Source organism: Ovis aries, chromosome 7, assembly GCF_016772045.2.
Source record: "Ovis aries strain OAR_USU_Benz2616 breed Rambouillet chromosome 7, ARS-UI_Ramb_v3.0, whole genome shotgun sequence".
Taxonomy (NCBI): domain Eukaryota; kingdom Metazoa; phylum Chordata; class Mammalia; order Artiodactyla; family Bovidae; genus Ovis; species Ovis aries.
Genome location: NC_056060.1, coordinates 100192230 through 100211512, shown reverse-complemented (window position 1 = coordinate 100211512; position 19283 = coordinate 100192230). Strand labels below are relative to the sequence as shown.

The following is a 19283-nucleotide window of genomic DNA, read 5'->3' as shown; positions in this document are numbered from 1 at the left end:
TGTGAAAAGGGATCATCTAGGAAGGAAACAGTTGTTTCTGATGAACCTCAGTCACCCTCCCTTTGTAAGGGGGTGAGTTACCCTGGAGCTGGGAAGCCCCTAGGTAAGAGCAGTGTTAATTCGGGAGTGCACCACAGTCAGTCTTAGTGCCAGTGGTTGGGAGGAGCCCTTTGAGACGGGGAAGGTTCTGGCCCCTGGGCCATCAGGGAGGGAGGGTAGGGCACCCAGACGTGGATCCCTCGAAGGGGGCCGCTCTCTTCCAGGTTTCATACCGTGACAAGTCTTCACTCATCACTCATTCGTTCCACGAGCATTTACCAAGCACATTTCAGGGGCCTGGCGTTCTTAGCCCCTAAAATACCTAGCGGGCTTCCCTGGTGGCTCAGCTGGTGAGGACTCCACCTGCAGTGCGGGAGACCTGTGTTCCACCCCTGGGTTGGGAAGATCCCCTGCAGAAGGGAAAAGCCACCCACTCCAGTATTCTGGCCTGGAGAATCCCGTGGACTGAAGAGTCCATGGGGTCACTAAGAGTCGGACATCACTGAGTGACTTTCACTTCACTTTCAAAATACCTAAATGGAGGACATGACTCCTGTCTTCCAGAACCACCCAGTCCCATAAGAGAGACAGTTACGTTAACTTTAACGTAAAACAGTGTGGTCGGTACAGGGATCACCATGGCCACAGGAGGATATGGGGCACTGAGGTCCCGAGGTCTAACGTTTTGCCCGAGGCTGGTAGGGAGGAGGAACCAAAGTCTCATGGCAGCCTTCCTGGAGGAGGCGGTATCGGAGCTGGATTTAGAGCCTAGATTTGCAGTTAGACTAGTGTCTGAGTCACCTGCTGGCTATATGCATTTGGCTAACTTACTCACTAAATCTCAGTTTTGTCGTCTAAACAGTGTAGGTAACAGTGTTACCTGCCTCAGAGAATTGTTTAAGAATTAAATGAAGCAATATACATAGACTGCACACCAGAGTGCCTGGATCAGGCCTCTAAGACTGATAATCAAAAATGACAGTCAAAACTAGTTCACTGAAACTGATAATCACCACTGCTGGCATCGTCGTTTGCCGGGCCTTCTTCACAGTGAAATGTTCGTACGTGAAGAAATAATGAATTTAGTTGTGTCCGCGAGTGAGAGAAGTCGCTCAGTTGTGTCTGACTCTGCGACTGTAGCAAAGACTGTAGCCCGCCAGGCTCCTCCGTCCATGGGATTCTCCAGGAAAGAATACTGGAGTAAGTTGCCATTTCCTTCTCCAGGGGATCTTCTTCCTGACCCAGGGATGAAACCTGGGTCATTCAGGCAGATGCTTCACCACCTGAACCAGCAGGGAAGCCCCAGTGTGTATAGATACTACGAAGAGAAGGAACTTTGACATTATTTCTGAGAAGTTCGTTTGTGAATCAAACAGATCATCTGAAAAGCAAAATTAGCCCCTTGTCTAAAAGTCACAAATCCTTGTAGCCAAGGAGTCTGAGAATTTTGCAGAAAATGCGTAGAATTTTTCTAGAGCAGTGGTTTATTATTATTTTTTCAATGAAACATTTTAAGCATTTCTCAGTTTTGATTTCATTTTTGATTTCAGTATCAATGGATATAACCCACGCAAACAAGATCTCTTGAGAGGGCTTGCAAAAAATTTGCAGAGGGACTTCCCTGGCGATCCAGAGGCTAAGTCTCCACACTCCTGATACAGGGGCCCAGTCAGGGAGATAGATCCCGTATGCCTTAGCTGAGACCCGGTGCAGCCAAATTAATTAATTAATTAAAGAAAATGACTTCGCAGAGTCCAAAGAGATTCTGAGATGAGAGGGCTCTGAGAACCTCTGTCCTAAAGAACAAGAGCTTCCTGGTCCCCTTTCCCCAGGTCGCTGGGCTGCAGGGAGGCAGGACCACTCAAGCTGGCTGAGCTGTGGGGCCGAAGCCCGCAGGCTTTTCTTGACCCACCGTCTTCTAATAACACCCTCTGCCCGTCTCCCCAGGTCGGGGCCTCAGTCTTAGCTGTGCGTTGGTGTTGCCTGGGCTAGTAACGAATAGATGGCTGCCCCACCCCCCTCCAGCGTCAGTGATGCTGTAGCTATGGGATCGTGGTCGTGTTTTTAATCCATAAGTGATTCTAATGTGAAGCCAAGGTTGAGAACCCCTGTTGGAGGTAGTCAGTGAGAGGTAAGCCAGCTTAGTAACAGCGTCAGGATGTAGCAACAGCAGTTTCATTTATTTAACTAATCGTTGCTATTAAAAATCTCAGAGAAGCTACGTTCATCCTTGTTATCAGAGTTAAAACGCTGATTTTCCATAAAGAGGTTGAAAACAGAACAAGACCCCCCAAACCAACAGCAGTTTCATCATCTTGCTGCTTAGGGTTTTTTTTAAGTAGTCTGACATGCTTGGTCTCCGCACAGTCAGTTCTTAGCTGAGCTCCATCAGCTCTCCTGCGTTACCTTTGAACTTGGCCTCATGGGCCTCCTCACAGGGCAGCGCTGACTCTGGAGGCCTCCCTGGTCCTTCTCCAGAGCCGCCCTCTTACGTGTTCCTGTGGGTGCTGTCTGTGTGGGGATTGTCCACAGAAGCTGGATTCTGGGGTCCCCAGCCCCCTCCCACATTTCACTTCCACCAACCCCCTCCCACCGCAGGATTTGAGTATATTGAGAAAAATCCACATTCCTTCATGTTGGGACTGTCAAAACACAATATGGATGGCCAGTTTATCACTGCAAATACTCTTAAAAATGAATGAATTATGGTACATTTGAAAGCCCCAGCAGAAATTATTTTTATGCTCACAGTCTCCTCTTACCCAGAGTAGACCCAACTTGGTTTATTTGAGTAGTCAGCGTGTATCTCTCTATAATCACCATTTTCAACCTCGTGATAAGTTGATAGTTGCCACCGACAGGGCTGGAATGTTTATCCCTGTATTACGCTTGAGGACGAGCTATAAATTAAGAGTGTTGCCGGTGAATATAAAAGTCACGAGTTTTCAGTCTGAAATAACTGAGACTCCTGTTCTCGGTTCTGAAACCATTCCTCCAAGAGGGGATGTGGGAAAGAGGTGGGGAGAGACCCCCGTTTCGGAAGGTGGCCCCTGTCTGGCAGGAGTTCCCCAGGTCAGCGTGGGAAGAACGTGTGGTTTGACTCATTTGATGTCTGAGTAGCAGCCCTTTGGCCAGATCCCTCAGGCTAGTGAACCTGTCGGGACGGGGGCCTGCCCCAGCCCCTCAGAAGAGCAGCTTTTACAGAACAGTAAGGCAGGCGCAGCCCCTCTGCGGCGGCCTGATCTCCAGCAGGCTGGTGTTAGCCTCGGCGGTGGCCGTCTGCTTACACAGCGGGCAAAGTGCTTCTGTAGCTTTCAAGCTGCATCCTAGACTATGGCCCCAGATCCTTCAAAGGCCAGCGAACAAAGTGGGCGGTTGCTGGGTGTGTCTTGAGAGCAAAACCCGCCAGGCGGGACCCTCCGCAGCAGACCAGGGTGGTCCCTCCCCTGACCCCCGGGGAGTCTCCAGGCCCAGGCCCGGGAGGGTGCTCTGGCGCCTGCCTAGGTCTCCCTTCAAGCGCGCCGGGTTCAGCAGCGCGTCTCTGCCGGCGTCCCCCTTAGCCCACTCGAGGCTCCTAGAGAGTCGCTCTGCAGTCTAAGCTCTGCAGTGACTCAGAGGGCAGCAGAAGCAAGGACAGGAACTAAGACCAAGGACAGAAACTAGGATGCCAGGCCCCAGCGGTCGCATGGGGTGTGACCCTCGAAACTCAGACACCCCGGGGAGGGACGTGCGTGCGTCTTGGTCTCGTGTCTGTGTGGGGGCTGCGGGGTGTGTGGGGTTGGCTGGTTTGGTCTGTCCTTTCGCCTCTGACACCGTTTTCTCAAACCCCCACCCCAACCCCGCAGGCTCCATCCACGCCACATCAGTCGCGGCCTCCAGAGTGGAGCAGGCGCTGTCAGAAGTGGCTTCGTCCCTGCAGAGCAGCGCCCCCAAGCAGGGCCCCTTGCACCCCTGGATGACGCTGGCGCAGATCTGGCTGCACGCAGGTACTGCTCTGCCCCCTGCCCCACCCCGACTGCCGCTGCGCTGAGGGGGGCATGCGCCCGGGGCGGCAGCGTTCACGCGGGAGCAGGCCCACTGCTCCCCAGACCGCCTCTGCAGGGTACCCGGAGGTCCGGCGGTCCTGCTTCAGCTCTGAGCCTCCGTTTCCTCCTCTGCGCCGCGGGGTTCACTGTACCCTCTCCTGGGGTGATGAGCTCAGCGCCCCGCGCACTCTAGCAGTGACATCCCAGAGACCCTGGGAGAGGGGTCGGGGGTCTGGGTGACAAAGACGTCTTCATCTAGGCCGGGGAAGGGGCTGCACCCTTGTGTCCAGGCTCCCCTCTCTGACGGCGCTCCTGGTGAGCCTCAGAGAGCAAGGCGGGTACCCTTGGCTGCGGGACGGGACGCTAGCCCAGAAAGCAGGTGTGACCTCCCCATTTTCTCACGGCTGCTTCTGCATAGCTAGGAAGTCCCCCAAGGAAATCCAGCCCCCGGGCATTTTCACCGTGAGAGGCCCCTGTAGGGAGCCAGTGACGGCGGCTGACTTGCTTGCAGGCGTGTAGTTCCGTGTGAACGATCACTTGCGTTTCTCATGTTTTAGCCCTGGACCTGCCAGGCCTTCCCAGGCTTGGCTCCTGGGTGCCCGGTGAAAGCCCTGATCTGGCTGGGGAAAGCGCTTCTTACCCACCCCTGCCCATCTGTTTGGTCTGCTTGTGCCAGGGCTAATTGTAGGATGCGCCACCTTGTTTGCGACCTTTGCATAAGAAGACACAGGTGGGTTTATTTACCTGGCTTGGGCATGTCCCAGAGCCAAGCTCAGCCAGTGCCTTCTGCAAGCAGTAACAATGCCCGTAAATTAACAAATTATATTCTTCTAAGCAGAAGCACAGACGCGGGCTGACTCACGGCCCTGCTCATTGTTCCCCTGCGCAGACGCTTGCCAGCGTTCAGCCTCACGGGGGCTCTAGACGGGCTGATGCTGAGGACCCGGGAGCAGCTATGAAGCCTCCCTTGCAGCTTGCTTGCAGAAGAGCCCGGTCCCCAGTCTAGGACGTAATGACTGTCCTCTTCCGTCACCCTCATGAGCACTGATGGCGAAAAACAGAACGAGAAGGGGTTCTCTTTAGTGTCCAGGTCAGGTGAGGCTGCCTGAACCTGCGGGCTAGTGGAGGGGCAGGCTGTCCTTTAAAACGGGCCTGAAGTCGGGTTACTGTTGTTGTCTTTAATGGGCGTTTATTTGGCTGCGCAGGTGTCAGCTGCGGTGGCAGGACCTTCGGTCGCTTTGTGCAAACTCTCAGCTGTGGCACACGGGGTCCAGTTCCCTGACCAGGGATCCAACCCGAGCCCCCTGTGCTGGGAGCATGGAGTCTTAGCTACTGGCCTTCCGGGGAATCCCTGAAGTTGAGTTTTTGAAGGGCCAAAGTCTGAAAAGCCAGAGGGCTGCTGGGGACCCTTCCAGGCTGGAGCCAGCTCCCCTGACCCCTCAGGCCCTGCCGTTCTTGCTTGTGTCTCAGAAATGCTGATGACCTGGATGAGGGTCAGTGAGTTCAGGACACCTTCGCCCGCCCGATGTGTGGTAAGGCCACACTTTGCTCCTCTTGGCATGACCTGCCATGACTCTTGGGAAGAAACTGTATCTGCTTCTGAGAGCATTGATGAACTTGGCAGCTAAGATTCCATTTGGAGTTGTCCTAGAAGTTTTACTAATCATGTGACATCCATTTCTCATTGCCATAGCCTATAAGAAAGAATAGAGCTCTCATTGCTATTAATGGGTATGGCTTTTAACATTCTGGGAGTTGGTGGAATTGAATTCTGGAAAGCAAACGTTGTACCTGCCATATAAACTCCGAGCAGAGTATAAATCACACATATATAGCATGAAAAGTGGCATAAATTAGAATCTTATAGGGTTGATGCCTATTGACTCTCCCAAAGCACTGACTTTGTTTGAGTCAAGATTAGAATTGTGTCGTATAGTCAACCTAGTCTTTGAAGAGGTAAATTCAGAAAGAATTCATACAACCGCCTTCCACTGAAACGTAAGGGTTTACCATCTGTGGTTTGAGCTTGGCTGCTCTGGGAGGCAAAATAAAAGTGACCCACATTTTTTGAGAACGTATGGAAACCAGGGAACATCTGTGTCCATCATCAGCTCCGGCAATACCGCCAGCTTCTATAAACGTCGCAGGTTTCAGAGGAAGCTAGATCAAGGCCCAGGACCCCAGGCTGGTCTTTCTGTGGCCTGTGGGCCTCTTGTCTCCTGTGGTCTGAGTGTAGCGGGAGCTGGTGAGGCGGGCCTGATGGAGGTGGCCCCAGGTTTGAGAGTGGCAGGTGAGGCCACTCTGAGGTGACCCAGACGTCCAGCCTGTCATACAAGCAGGTCCTGTGCCACGGGGTGTGTGTCTGAAAGGCAGAGAGGTCGTGAGCGGGAGCCCCGAGCCTCTGCTGCTCTGAGGGGCCAGCCACCAGCCCTGCAGGGAGCCCAGCCCAGGAGAGCAGGGGTGCTCAGCCCCGGGGCGACCTCCGCCTGGCACTTCTGACCCAGAGCCCCCGGCTCCTCCTGGGACACCCGGCGGCCGACCCACGCGGGTTGTCTGTGTTCAGCCACTTGGCTTGTCTGAACCTATGCAAAAGAATGCTCAAACTACCTCACAATTGCACTCATCTCACATACTAGTAAAGTAATGCTCAAAATTCTCCAAGCCAGGCTTCAGCAATACGTGAACCGTGAACTCCCTGATGTTCAAGCTGATTTTAGAAAAGGCAGAGGAACCAGAGATCAAATTGCCAACATCCACTGGATCATCGAAAAAGCAAGAGAGTTCCAGAAAAACATCGGTTTCTGCTTTATTGACTATGCCAAAGCCTTTGACTGTGTGGATCACAATCAACTGTGGAAAATTCTTCCAGAGATGGGAATACCACCAGACCACCTGACCTGCCTCTTGAGAAATCTGTATGCAGGTCAGGAAGCAACAGTTAGAACTGGACATGGAACAACAGACTGGTTCCAAATAGGAAAAGGAGTACGTCAAGGCTGTATATTGTCACTCTGCTTATTTAACTTCTATGCAGAGTACATCATGAGAAACGCTGGACTGGAAGAAGCACAAGCTGGAATCAAGATTGCTGGGAGAAATATCAATCACCTCAGATATGCAGATGACACCACCCTTATGGCAGAAAGTGAGGAGGAACTAAAAAGCCTCTTGATGAAAGTAAAAGAGGAGGGTGAAAAAGTTGGCTTAAAGCTCAACATTCAGAAAACGAAGATCATGGCATCCAGTCCCATCACTTCATGGGAAATAGATGGGGAAACAGTGGAAACAGTATCAGACTTTATTTTTGGGGGCTCCCAAATCACTGCAGATGGTGACTGCAGCCATGAAATTAAAAGACGCTTACTCCTTGGAAGAAAAGTTATGACCAACCTAGATAGCATATTCAAAAGCAGAGACATTACTTTGCCGGCTAAGGTCTGTCTAGTCAAGGCTATGGTTTTTCCTGTGGTCATGTATGGATGTGAGAGTTGGACTGTGAAGAAGGCTGAGTGCCGAAGAATTGATGCTTTTGAACTGTGGTGTTGGAGAAGACTCTTGAGAGTCCCTTGGACTGTAAGGAGATCCAACCAGTCCATCCTAAAGGAGATCAGCCCTGAGATTTCTTTGGAAGGAATGATGCTAAAGCTGAAACTCCAGTACTTTGGCCACCTCATGCCAAGAGTTGACTCATTGGAAAAGACTCTGATGCTGGGAGGGATTGCGGGCAGGAGAAGGAGACGACCGAGGATGAGATGGCTGGATGGCATCACGGACTCGATGGACGTGAGTCTGAGCGAACTCCGGGAGATGGTGATGGACAGGCAGGCCTGGCGTGCTGCGATTCATGGGGTCCCAAAGAGTCAGACACGACTGAGCGACTGAACTGAACTGAATGTGACAATTTCATTTAAATTATGTTTGAAAAAATAATCCAAGCTCATGGTACACCATCTAAAGGGCACAAAAGACACGGGATGGAGGCGTCCCCCACGATGAGCACTGGTCACCCCCCTCCACGGCCACCAGTGAGCAGCTGCACACCCGCCAGAGGGGTGACTCTCGTGGAGACTGCTACCTGTCACATCAGAGACCGAACCCATTGTGTGAACTGACCACCGTCTAACCAGTGATCCGCTGGCTCCCGTTTAGATTCTTTCTGGTTTTTATTCTTCTGTTACAGACAGTGGGTCAGCAATAGCCTTCCGTACATCGTGCTGCGTGAGTTCAGTTCAGCCGCTCAGTCGTGTCCGACTCTGTGACCCCATGAACCGCAGCACGCAGGCCTCGTGTCCATCACCAGCTCCCGGAGTCCACCCAAACCCATGTCCATTGAGTCGGCGGTGCCGTCCAACCATCTCATCCTCTGCCGCCCCCTTCTCCTCCTGCCCTCAATCTTTCCCAGCATCAGGGTCTTTTCCGTTGAGTCAGCTCTTCGCATCAGGGGGCCGCAGTACTGGAGCTTCAGCTTCGGCGTCAGTCCTTCTGTGTCAGGCTAATCCCTGAAAGTGGAATTGATGGATCAAAGGTCACTCTTCAGGCCTGGTAAAGTCTGTCACGCTTCCTTCCGCAGCTGTGCCAGTTCGCATTCCGGCCAGCAAGGTGCCAGGACTGCCCTGTGGCTCAGCGGCAAAGAATCTGCCTGCAGTGCAGAAGACCCGGGTTCAATCCCCGGGTCGGAGAGATGCCCTGGAGAAGGAAATGGCAACCCACTCCAGTGTCCTTGCCTAGAAAATTGCATGGACGGAGGAGCCCGGCAGGAGGAGCCCGGCAGCTACAGTCCCTGGGCTGGATACAACTTAGCGACTCAGTAGCGACGAGATGCGAAAGGCCTTTTCCTCCCGTCTCTATAGATAAATATATGTTTCCCCCTTTATATATACATTTCCTCCCTTTATATATACATTTCCTCCCGTCTCTATAGATAAATAGATATATGTTTCCCCCTATATTTATACATTTCCTCCCTTTATATATATATACATTTCCTCCCTTTATATATATATACATTTCCTCCCTTTATATATATATACATTTCCTCCCGTCTTTATATGTAAATAAATATATGTTTCCCCCATATATATACATTTCCTCCCGTCTTTATATTACATATATATATATTTCCCCCTATATATATATATATATATATACATTTCCTCCCGTCTCTATAGATAAATATATGTTTCCCCCTTTATATATATATACATTTCCTCCCATCTTTATATGTAAATATATATTTCCCCCTATATATATATATTTCCTCCCTTTATATATATATATTTCCTCCCGTCTTTATATGTAAATATATGTATGTATTTCCTCCCATCTTTATATATAAATAAATATATATATTTCCTCCCTTTATATATATATACATTTCCTCCCGTCTTTATAGATAAATAGATATATGTTTCCCCCTATATGTATATATATATATTTCCTCCCTTTATATATACATTTCCTCCCGTCTTTATATGTAAATATATATATATATTTCCCCCTATATATATATATATATATATACATTTCCTCCCGTCTCTATAGATAAATAGATATATGTTTCCCCCATATATATACATTTCCTCCCATCTTTATATGTAAATAAATATATATTTCCTCCCTTTATATATATATATATTTCCTCCCATCTTTATATATAAATATATATATATTTCCTCCCTTTATATATATATATATTTCCTCCCATCTTTATATGTAAATAAATATATGTATGTATTTCCTCCCATCTTTATAGCACAGCGAGTTGTCCGACTTCCAGGTGGCGGCCAGTCTGACAGGGGAAAGTGGGGCTTCATTGTCTGCTCGTGGGTCCTGCCGTTTACCTCCTTAGATGCTGAGCATTTCTTTCTGACCTGTGAGCGCTGGCTGTGTGCCAGAGAAAGTTGCCTTGCGTCATATGCGCTATCTTTTCTCTCATTTAGTTTGTGTTTTAGGGTTTTGTTGTTGTGATTTTTTTGCCGATTTTTTTTTTTTTTTACATTTATCAATCTTTTCTTTATAGCATCTGGGCATCACACGATGTTTCAAAAGCAACTGCCCATTTTTACGGTCTCTTTCCCTAAAAGTTCCAAGTATGTTCCAGTGCTGTTTGTAATATATACACCATCTTGTAAAGAAGGTCAGAAGGGGTGTTTTCCTCTGTTGCACAGAAGGGAAACCCAGGCCAGAGAGGAGCCAGCTCCTCTGGAGTCTCACTGAGACAGGAGTCAGGAGGGCTGAGTTAAAGCACATGACGGTAGTTGCACCTCAAGACGTATCTCTCTGGGAGTCACAGACCTGTTTCTTTAGAAGCACAACACGTGGTCACCAGCCGTTGGAAATTCATACATTCACAGTCACGGGCTGAACCAGGGTCTTTCTCAAACCAAGCAGCTTCTTGGTGCCCACCCTTCAGTACCCTCTTTGGGGATGGCAGCTAAAAATGACTTTGTGGTAGGTGGATAATTTCTGCTTGTTACTTACTAATAATTATAGCTTTCGCTTTGGCACCTCTCACCGTCAAAACCAGCGGCTATTCTTAGATGTGCAAGATAAGATTTTTGGATTTCTGCTGGGAGTGTGGAGCTGTGGCCCTCACAAGTCCCTTGGCCCCGGCTGGCCTGTCCCTTCCGCCCTGCCCCCTGCCTGCTTCGTCCTGGCTGCCTGGAGGTGCTTTGGTGGGGTCGCAGGGTGAGCCAGTGGCCTGGGCACCAGGCCAGGATGGAGACAACTCACAGACAGGTGGCGTGAGGGTCCCTGCACAGGGCGTGCCTGCGGGAGGGAGCCTCAGTGCCCAGGGGTCAGGCTGCCCTCATGCCAGTCTCCATGGGTCAGCCCCGCCGGCCCTGCCCCTACCCTGCCTTGGAGGTGGGTTGGGGGAAGGTTGGATTCCCGGTGTGCAGCCTGCAGCTGGCTGCCGTTTGCCAAGCACCGCCCGCCGGATCTTCTCTCAGGAGTGCATGCGTCTCAGCTTGTCTGCTCCTTGCAGTAGCCATTTAAAATGCTCAGCCGTCTCCAACTCAGCAATCGCATGGACTGTAGCCCACCAGTCCCCTCAGTCCATGGGATTCTCCGGGCAAGAGTACTGGAGCGGGTTGCCGTTTCCTGCTCCAGGGATCTTCCCGACCCAGGAACTGAACCCGCGTCTCCTGCGTCTCCTGTATTGCCGGGGGACTCCTCACCGGCGAGCCGCTGGGGAAGCGCGGCCGTATGAGGTACACCTGCCTTCAGTCACCCCGCTTTACCCAGGAAACAGCAAGACAGGCCTCCCGTCACCCCGCTGGGGTCACACGGCTGACACGGGGAGAAACCGGAATCCAGGGCCAGGGCGGCGCCCAGCCCGGAGCCCGCGGCGCGTCTGAGCTTCGGGCTCTGGAGCGGCCCCGCGCCGGCGAGTCTCCCTTCGCGGGGTGTGCGCTTCAGCCGCGCTGGGCTCGCGTGCCGAGGGCCCCGGGGCGGCGGGGCGGCGGGCCGGGCTCGGGACAACGAGACGGGAGGCGGCGCCGGGCGCGGAAGGGCCGGAGGGGCGCCATCAGACCGGGCCCGCGGAGCGCGGGGGCCCGCGGGGCCGGGGGCGCTGTTCCTGGACCGCGGGCGCTCCGGGCCGCCCGAGCCGCCCCCCGGGTGAAGCTGATGAGCATGCACAGAGGAGCCGCTGCGGGATGAGGCGCGCGCGGAGGATTCCGCGTGTGGCGGCGATTCTGCTTCCCGCCACTGGCGGCCTGGGTGGGGGAACAGGCGGGTGGATGTTCAACCCTCGCTCGAGGTTTGGGCAGGAAACAGGAAGTCGTGGGTGGCGCTTTAAAGCCAAGGAAGGTGACGGGAAGGCCTGGGCGGGAAGGCTGATGGCGGAAGGGACAGCCAGGACCCAGACCTGAAGGGGCGTCCCTGGGGGTCCAGCTCTAAGGCTCCACGCCCCGGATGCAGGGGCCCCGGTTCCTTCCCTGGTCAGGGAGCTGGACCCCACAGGCCACACCTGAGAGCCCCTGGGCTGCGACTGGAGGGCCCTCTCCCCACCACTGGGGTCCAGTGCAGCACCCCCAAAAACGGGGGAGGAGAGGAACGCCAAGCCAGTGGCAAGGGAGTGGTCAGCAAGGTGGGGGAAGCGAGGGGGTGCTGTCCCCGCAGCGGGGGACCCCAGGGGCTTGGGTCCCGGGCTGGACTCACGGAGACCCGAGCCCCGCCGCCGTCTGCCAGGACCTGCTTCCCCAGGCCTGCTGCTCTCCCTGCAAAGTGACACCGTCCCGACAGTCGCGGTGACGCGCCAGCGTGCTCAGCAGGCAGCGATCACTCAGGAGCTTATAAGATAGCGATTTCTGAATCAGCCTTGTGTTTTTAATGTGTTTTTAAAGGTTATACTCCATGTATAAAATAAAATATGATAAGTAATGTATGCTGAATACTATACAGGGCTTCCCAGGTAGTGCTGGTGGTAAAGGACCTGCCCACAATGCAAGGGTGATGAGACCTGGTTTGATCCCTGGTCAGGAAGGTCCCCTGGAGGAGGGCAGGGCAACCCACTCCTGCATTCTTGCCTGAAAAATCCCGTGGACAGCGGAGCCCGGCGGGCGACGGTCCAGGAGGCCTCAGAGTCGGACACGACTGAGTATGCACACACTGTCCATGTATCATATTAGGCATATAATGTATACGCACCCGCTACGCCTGTGTACATTAGAATAGTATAGATATTAATTATAACACATTATAGTATGTGTACATATTAATTGTATGTCACATTATAATACACTCCATAGTGTTATCAAATGTTCCCCACAGCCCCGTGTTGTACAATACATCCTCGTAGGTTCTTTCATCCCTAATAGTCTGTGTGTCTCAGTCCCCTGCCCCTGCCCCTTCCCTCTCCACTCTGTGAATAAGCAGTGAGTTTTCAGTGGACATAGGAGCTGGGAGGTGCTGAGGGTGGATAAGGAGGAGACAGGAGCCTGTGCTGGGTTTGGGATCCGGGAGTTGGTGACACAGATGGGCATGTCAGTGGAGCGTTGGGGAGGGGGCCGCCGTGGTGGGGGTGGGGGGCACAGTCCTCGCAGGGGGACCCCTGAGGGGCAAAGAGGGGACAGCAGGGGTCAAGGACAGAGGCTAGGGGCTGGGAGCTCCTCGGGTGGCGAGTCAGGGTCAGCCGAGGTCGGGGCTCAGGAAGCAGCAGGGACAGGAAAACAGAGGGGCCGGGGACAAAGTGTGTCACAAACGCGGTGACACACAGTGCCCGAGTCTCGCCATCGCCGATGCAAAGGGGTCGCCCTTGACAGTGGACACAGCCGTTTGCAGACTCGGAAACAAATGTCAAATGTGTAGCAGGACCCCGACAGGGCCTCCACGAGGGCAGGACATGGGCTGCACTCCTCGCAGGGACGGCAGGCCTGGCGTGGGGTCCTAGAGGGGCGCAGGGCCGGGACCCCCCATGAAAGCAGAGCCCCTGCCTCCTTCCCCTTCCTGAGCCCCCCAAAGCAGAAGCAATGAAGGGCCGTTCCCGTGGGAGCGGACAAGGGTGGCGGCCTCCCCAGGCCTGCTGACTCTGCCAGGAGGCAGGAAGCTAGTCGGTTCGCAGGACCTCTGTCCTCTTAGCCCTCATGGAATTTCCACATGAAAGAGCCGATTCACAAAGGCAGGGGAGCCTGCGTGCTGCCCAGGAAGCCAGCACCAGCTTGCCCAGCTTGTTTTCCAGGCACCAGGCTCCTCTCCCTGGAGAAGCAGGGCTTGGGGTGAGGGAGTGGTTTGCAGGGTCAGGGAGCCCACAGGGTCCGGGGGAAGCTGGTCCCTACTCGCCTTTTCCTTCCCCCGCCCCTGCCAGCGGGCCGGCTGAAGGGGGTCTGAGGGCATCCGCACCAGGAGCGGCCCTCCCGCGGATCTCAGAGAAGCGCCCGTGGGCAGCCGGAGCCCCGGGGAGCAGGCGCCTCGGTGAGGGGAGCGTCTCCGTCTCCAGGGGACACGCAGCTCCGCGCCAGGCGCATGGCTGGCCAGTGGGGTCCAGGCTGCTCAGTGACCGCCCCCCCCCCCCGCCCCCTAGTCGCCCGGGACCTCTGCGCGGTCCCAAGCCTGAGACACAGCGCGGGGCCCAGTTCTCAGCCTCGCAGCTGACACCGAGCAGGAGCCCGATTAGTATCTGAAACCAGACGCAGGAACGGGGACCCCGGGCACCCGGGAGCCTGTGGGTGCGTCCCGGGCCAGGTCCCCCGGTCAGGAGCCCCCTCACCATTCAAGGGGGGAGACTCCCCAGGCCTGCATCTGCTAATGAGCTCAGAAGGCCCTTGTCCCTCTCCTTCACCTGAATTTAGCCCTGGTGAAGGGGCCCTGCCTGTAGGGTCAGGGAGGGCTGCGGGCTGAGGGCTGCCCGGGGCGAGAGACCTTGGGGAAGGGGTGACCCCCGCAGGGCTGTGCCGGGGAGGCTGCTCTGGTGGTGACTGCGCGGGACACACGGAGGGGCTGGAGGAGACAGGAGCGGGGCGGAGGCCGCGCCCCTGGGAGCCGCCGCCAGAGGTGTGTGAGAAGAGTGGCCGCCTCCTGGCCCCTTTCCACTGCGTTCTGCCGCCGTGCATCCGGTTCTACACGACGTATTAGTGTGTGTGGAGCTTGGAGATGTGGGCACAGAAACAGCTTTCTCTGCCAGGGCAGAGGGCAGTGGTCAGGGCAGGACGGGTGAGGACGGGAAGGGGCGGCCCTGAGCTGGGAGGCGGTGGCGGTGGGCCCAGAGCGGAGGTCGGACCGACAGGCGTCTGCACGGGCCCCGCGTGCGGACGAGGGAGCCTTGGGGCTGCTGGAGGAAATGGCAGCCTGGGGTCTCAGCGGGCTGTGCCGGTCTCAGGGAACAGGCCCCGCAGGCGGCGGCTTTCCCAGTTTGGCCCAGGGCAGGGTCAGGTTGAGCGGCCATCCGACTTCGTACCCACAGGCCTGTCAGCCTCCACCCGCGGCCCTTGTCAGGCTTGCGGGCTTCAGAAGAACCGGCCGAGGGGCAGCGCCATTGCCGCTGAGGGGCTGTGCACCTCTGCTTGGCCCGTCCTTGGGCTCAGCCAGCCAGCCCTCGTTCTATGGACGTCAGAACTGAGGGCCGGTGTCCTGGGTGGGCCTGGGGTGGGTGTCCTCTGGGGGGGGGGGGAGTCTTCCGGGGGCGGGAGTCCTCCTGGGGGCGGTGGGCCCGGCAGGCCTCAGGCCCCTCTTGGTGCTGACAGGTGTCTCCTTGGAGGCCCTGTGGCCGTGACTCTCGTGCCCCTGTTGGGGGCAGGAAGGACTGTCACCCGGCTGTTCCCACTTGGGCTGGGGCGGGCTCGGGCCCCTGCCAGGCTCCCTCGGGGGAGGTCAGCGTCCCAGCCAGAGCCCCGGCCGTCTGCAGGGCGTCTGGGGGGCGGTGACCCGGGATGCATCCGCCTGTGCTCTCGTTCTCACAGCGGAAGTCTACATCGGCATCGGGAAGCCCGCGGAGGCCATGGCCTGCACGCAGGAAGCTGCCAACCTCTTCCCCATGTCCCACAACGTCCTCTACATGCGCGGCCAGGTGGCGGAGCTCCGCGGGAACGTGGACGAGGCCCGGCGGTGGTACGAGGAGGCCTTGTCCATCAGCCCCACCCACGTGAAGAGCATGCAGCGGCTGGTGAGTGCAGGGGTGCGCCGTCCCTGTGGTGGTCTGCGCAGGGGGAGCTCCTGGGGGCGGGCAGCACACGGCCTGCCTGGGCGCCTGGGCTGACTGAGGGCAGAGTCTGGGTCCGAGGCCTCGGGCCAGCCAGCCAAGCCTCCCTGTGGCTCCGGGCTTAATGAACACGTGCTTGTGGCCCTGGCCGCCATCACTGTCGTCTTGGTCTCCGCGCTGAGGGGAGCAGCCCCCTTGGGGGTGCCCACACCCCGGGGAGCCTGCAGGGCAAGACTCAGAGCACTTTACATTTTCGGGGGCCCCTTGGAGCCAAGAGCTCAGCCTGTCCCCAAGGCCACTGGGTGGCAGGGACATCCAGTCAGAGGAGGGGGACAGCCTCCCCACACTGCAAGGACCCAGGGAAGCCACCCCAGCCTCCCATTAAATGAAAACATTCGGCTTGCACCCAGAGAGGCCGTGAGGTTCTGTCCAGGGCTAAGAGGAGGCAGTGTTGCAACTAATAAGTGAAATGTACTCCAGATGGTCCCAAACCCTCCATTCTCTCGGCATTGCCCACAGTAACATCGCAAAACACAGACAGAACTGAACGGCATCTACTGGTTTTCAACGGAAGGCTGGGGCGCCCACTGTTAGGGACCATGCGACATGTGCGCTTCTGAGTCAGCTCTGGGTTCCAGTTCAGCCCCATCTGTGGTCCTGGGGCACCGTGGGCTGGTCACACACCCCCAGGAGCCTCGGTGATTCTGTGCCTTGACCCGCTCCTTACCCAGCTCACTCGTGAGAACTCCATGAAACGATCCATGTGACGAGCCTAGGAGAGCCCCGACACCCAGGAGGTGCTCATTCAGCAGAAAACCGAAGACAGCCATTTTCAGTTTTAAAAGTAAATCAGACCTTATAGCAATTCCAGCTGTTGAGTTTTTTCAGCTTCCCTGTATGAGCCTTTCACAGCTCAGTACAGCTTTATAAATAATCGTATGTATTATACAAACATTCTTTTGTTTGATTAGAAGCATTACATGGCTTTTTATCTTTGTCTCACTATTTTTAAAGGAATTTGTAAAGAGCTTCTGAGGTCTCTCTGCCTTTGCTGAAGTATCACAGAAGAGGTATAATCAAGGCCATGTACCCAGCTTTTGTATTAAAAAGAGGCAGCGTGTTTCTACCCCGGGGCCTATAAATTATTCAGAGAAGTATTTCTTGTTCATCCCCAAGGGGAACACATGAGACAAAAGATCGAATAGGAAAATCGCACCAGGAAGGTTTTCAGTTTCACCTTTGGAGCTTGTCAAGACACCTGAGCTCCTGACAAATGCCAGGCACTTTCCCTTCTGAAAGGAGCGGCCGTGGGGCCAGGCTAGGAGAGCTGGTGAGCAAGGGCCGGGTGATGGCGGAGCCTTGCCTGTTGGATCCAGAGCCACAGCTGAGCCTTCTCTGGCCCGCAGACATTAGCTCCCTCAGGGGTCTCACCAGTAGAAAACTGTAAGAATAATAATAATAAACCCCTAAGACGTCTCAATGGGCTTCCCTGCTGGCTCAGTGGTAAAGAATCCACCCGGCAATGCAGGGGACATGAGTTCCGTCCCTGGGCCGGGAAGATCCTCTGGAGGAGGGCACGGCAGCCCACTCCGGGATTCTTGCCTGGAGAATCCCATGGACAGGGGCACCTGGTGGGCTGCAGTCCACGGGGTCGCAGAGAGTCAGACCCGACCGGGCAAGTAAGCACTGGCCGACTGGGCCTAAAAAGATCAGGAAGAAGTGAAGACGAGGGGGCAGCAGGGAGACGAGGCCGTCTTTTCACCAGCTCACACCCCAGGGAAGAGGCAGGGCTCTAGACATGCGGCAGAGGAGGCAGAAGCAAACGTGAGTGTCAGCTCCCACCTGACTCTGGGGGAGCAGGCCGTGTGGTGATGAGGGGACCAGGGAGGCCTGCCTGGCTGGCGGTCAAGGCTAGATGGAGTTTGAAGAACCTGAGCAGCAAAGAGGACCGCCCCCCCTCCCAAAGATCAAGGCAAGGGATTCCAAAGGAAGGAGCTGCCTACAGGCCGACTGCAGGCCATGGAAAAACCCAGAGGGCAGGAAGCGTGTCTGCGCCAGCCCTGATGCTCAGAGAGAGAGGGGAGGAGCAGAGGGGCTGTTGGAGGGAGCCGTCTTGAGAGAAGGAAGCCGTGTTCTGCGTCACAGGTAGAGACCAGGGGTTGATGCTAAACGTGGAGAGTGGTTCCTGGTCGGGGGCGTGAGCTTGTTCCCCGAGGAAGGGATGTGTGTTCCCTTTGAGAGCAGGTCAGTGGTAATGTGTGCCAGCCCCTCCACCAGCCCCGCTCACAGGAAAGGCATGAGTGCAGAGAAATGCAAGCACGGTGATATTGTTTAAAAAGCATTAATGACTTGGAGGCAGATGGTTTTCATTAAAGCATTAAAGTTAACGTAGGGTCGGACTTGACAACAGAAACATACATGAAACTCCAACAGAAATTGACAGTTTTCTAATAGTTTCAGCCTTCAGAGATGCGTCTAAATTCACATACAGCGAGAAGAAAGAAGAGAAATCGTGTTTAATATTAATAATGAGTTAGCACAAGATAAGGGAGCTGAGTGTGGGCAGATAGTAAGGGAGCAGTGAGCTGACGGGGTGAGGAATTACAAAGTCATGCTGTTGACAAGGGAGGGATTCGTAGAGTGATCAGACGTTTTTTCCAGAAAAATCTAAAGGCATATTTTCATGTCATTTTTGCATAAGTGTATAAATTTACATATATTTGCATGCTATGGTTAAAAAGCCTTTCACTCCCAAGACCCAAGATGAATTAATGAAACATGGAGCAACCTCTTCCATACCAGTAACGCTGTGATCGGGAGTCGGGGGCAGAAGGGGGAACTGAGGGCAGAGGAACAGCCTCTGGGTGGCACCACCCAGGCCAAGGGCGGGCCAGGCTCAGAACCAGGGCCACGGTGACCAGAACAGGGCCAGGCTCCGCAAGCAGCACCATGAGCCTGCCCTCCGATCATGTCAGCCTGGGCTCTCGAGCAGAATGTGAGATGAGGGGGAGAGAGAGGAACAGAGCCTCTAACAGAGAGGGGGCCAGGAGGGCTGCACGCCGGAGCTGATGTAAGACCAGAGGAGAGATGTTGCTGAGAAATAGACTTATCCTGGAGCACATTACCAATGCGCTCAGCTGGTCAAAAAAGGTGTGAAATCAGAAGCAGACGGTGGGGCTCGCCCAGGGTGTGCTGAGGGCGGCAGGGCAGCGTGTGGGCGACGTGCCCGTGCAGCTTTATGGAGGACACGAGCTGGAGAGGGACTGGGCCCAGGGGCCCCTGCCCGCACCCCCCCTCCCCAAGGAAGAGGATGGATGTGTGCCCCGAGGGCGGGGCCTCCAACTGAGGCAGACAAAGATCTGAGAGCCGATGCTGAGCGGGAGAAAACAGAATGAACGTTCTCAGGGCCAGGCCCTTGCACGTCGAAGGTCTCCAACAAGGCTGGACGCCTGTCCAGGGACAGAGGCCAGCTGTCCTTCAAAGGAGGGTAGCTGGGAGAGCAGAGAGCTGGTAAATTTCTCCCGCTCTGCTGTGGGAACTCGTGAGAAGGGCCCCGTGGTGGAGCTCCCAGAGAGAAGGAA

At 55.0% G+C, this 19283-nt stretch overlaps 1 protein-coding gene across 12 annotated transcripts in view; it reads left to right on the top strand.

Moving 5' to 3' along the window:
• Window positions 1-19283, top strand: part of TTC7B (tetratricopeptide repeat domain 7B) — a 271518-nt gene that overhangs the window by 231434 nt on the left and 20801 nt on the right. For 7 of the 12 annotated variants that reach the window (XM_042252863.1, XM_042252864.1, XM_042252865.2 and 4 more), the window contains 2 exons: window positions 3885-4025; window positions 15464-15666. In XM_042252863.1, the coding sequence (XP_042108797.1) occupies window positions 3885-4025; window positions 15464-15666 (344 nt within the window). Of the gene's footprint in view, window positions 1-3884; window positions 4026-15463; window positions 15667-19283 lie in introns of those variants that run through there. The other 5 variants (XM_060418491.1, XM_060418490.1, XM_060418489.1 and 2 more) reach the window with 2 other exon arrangements.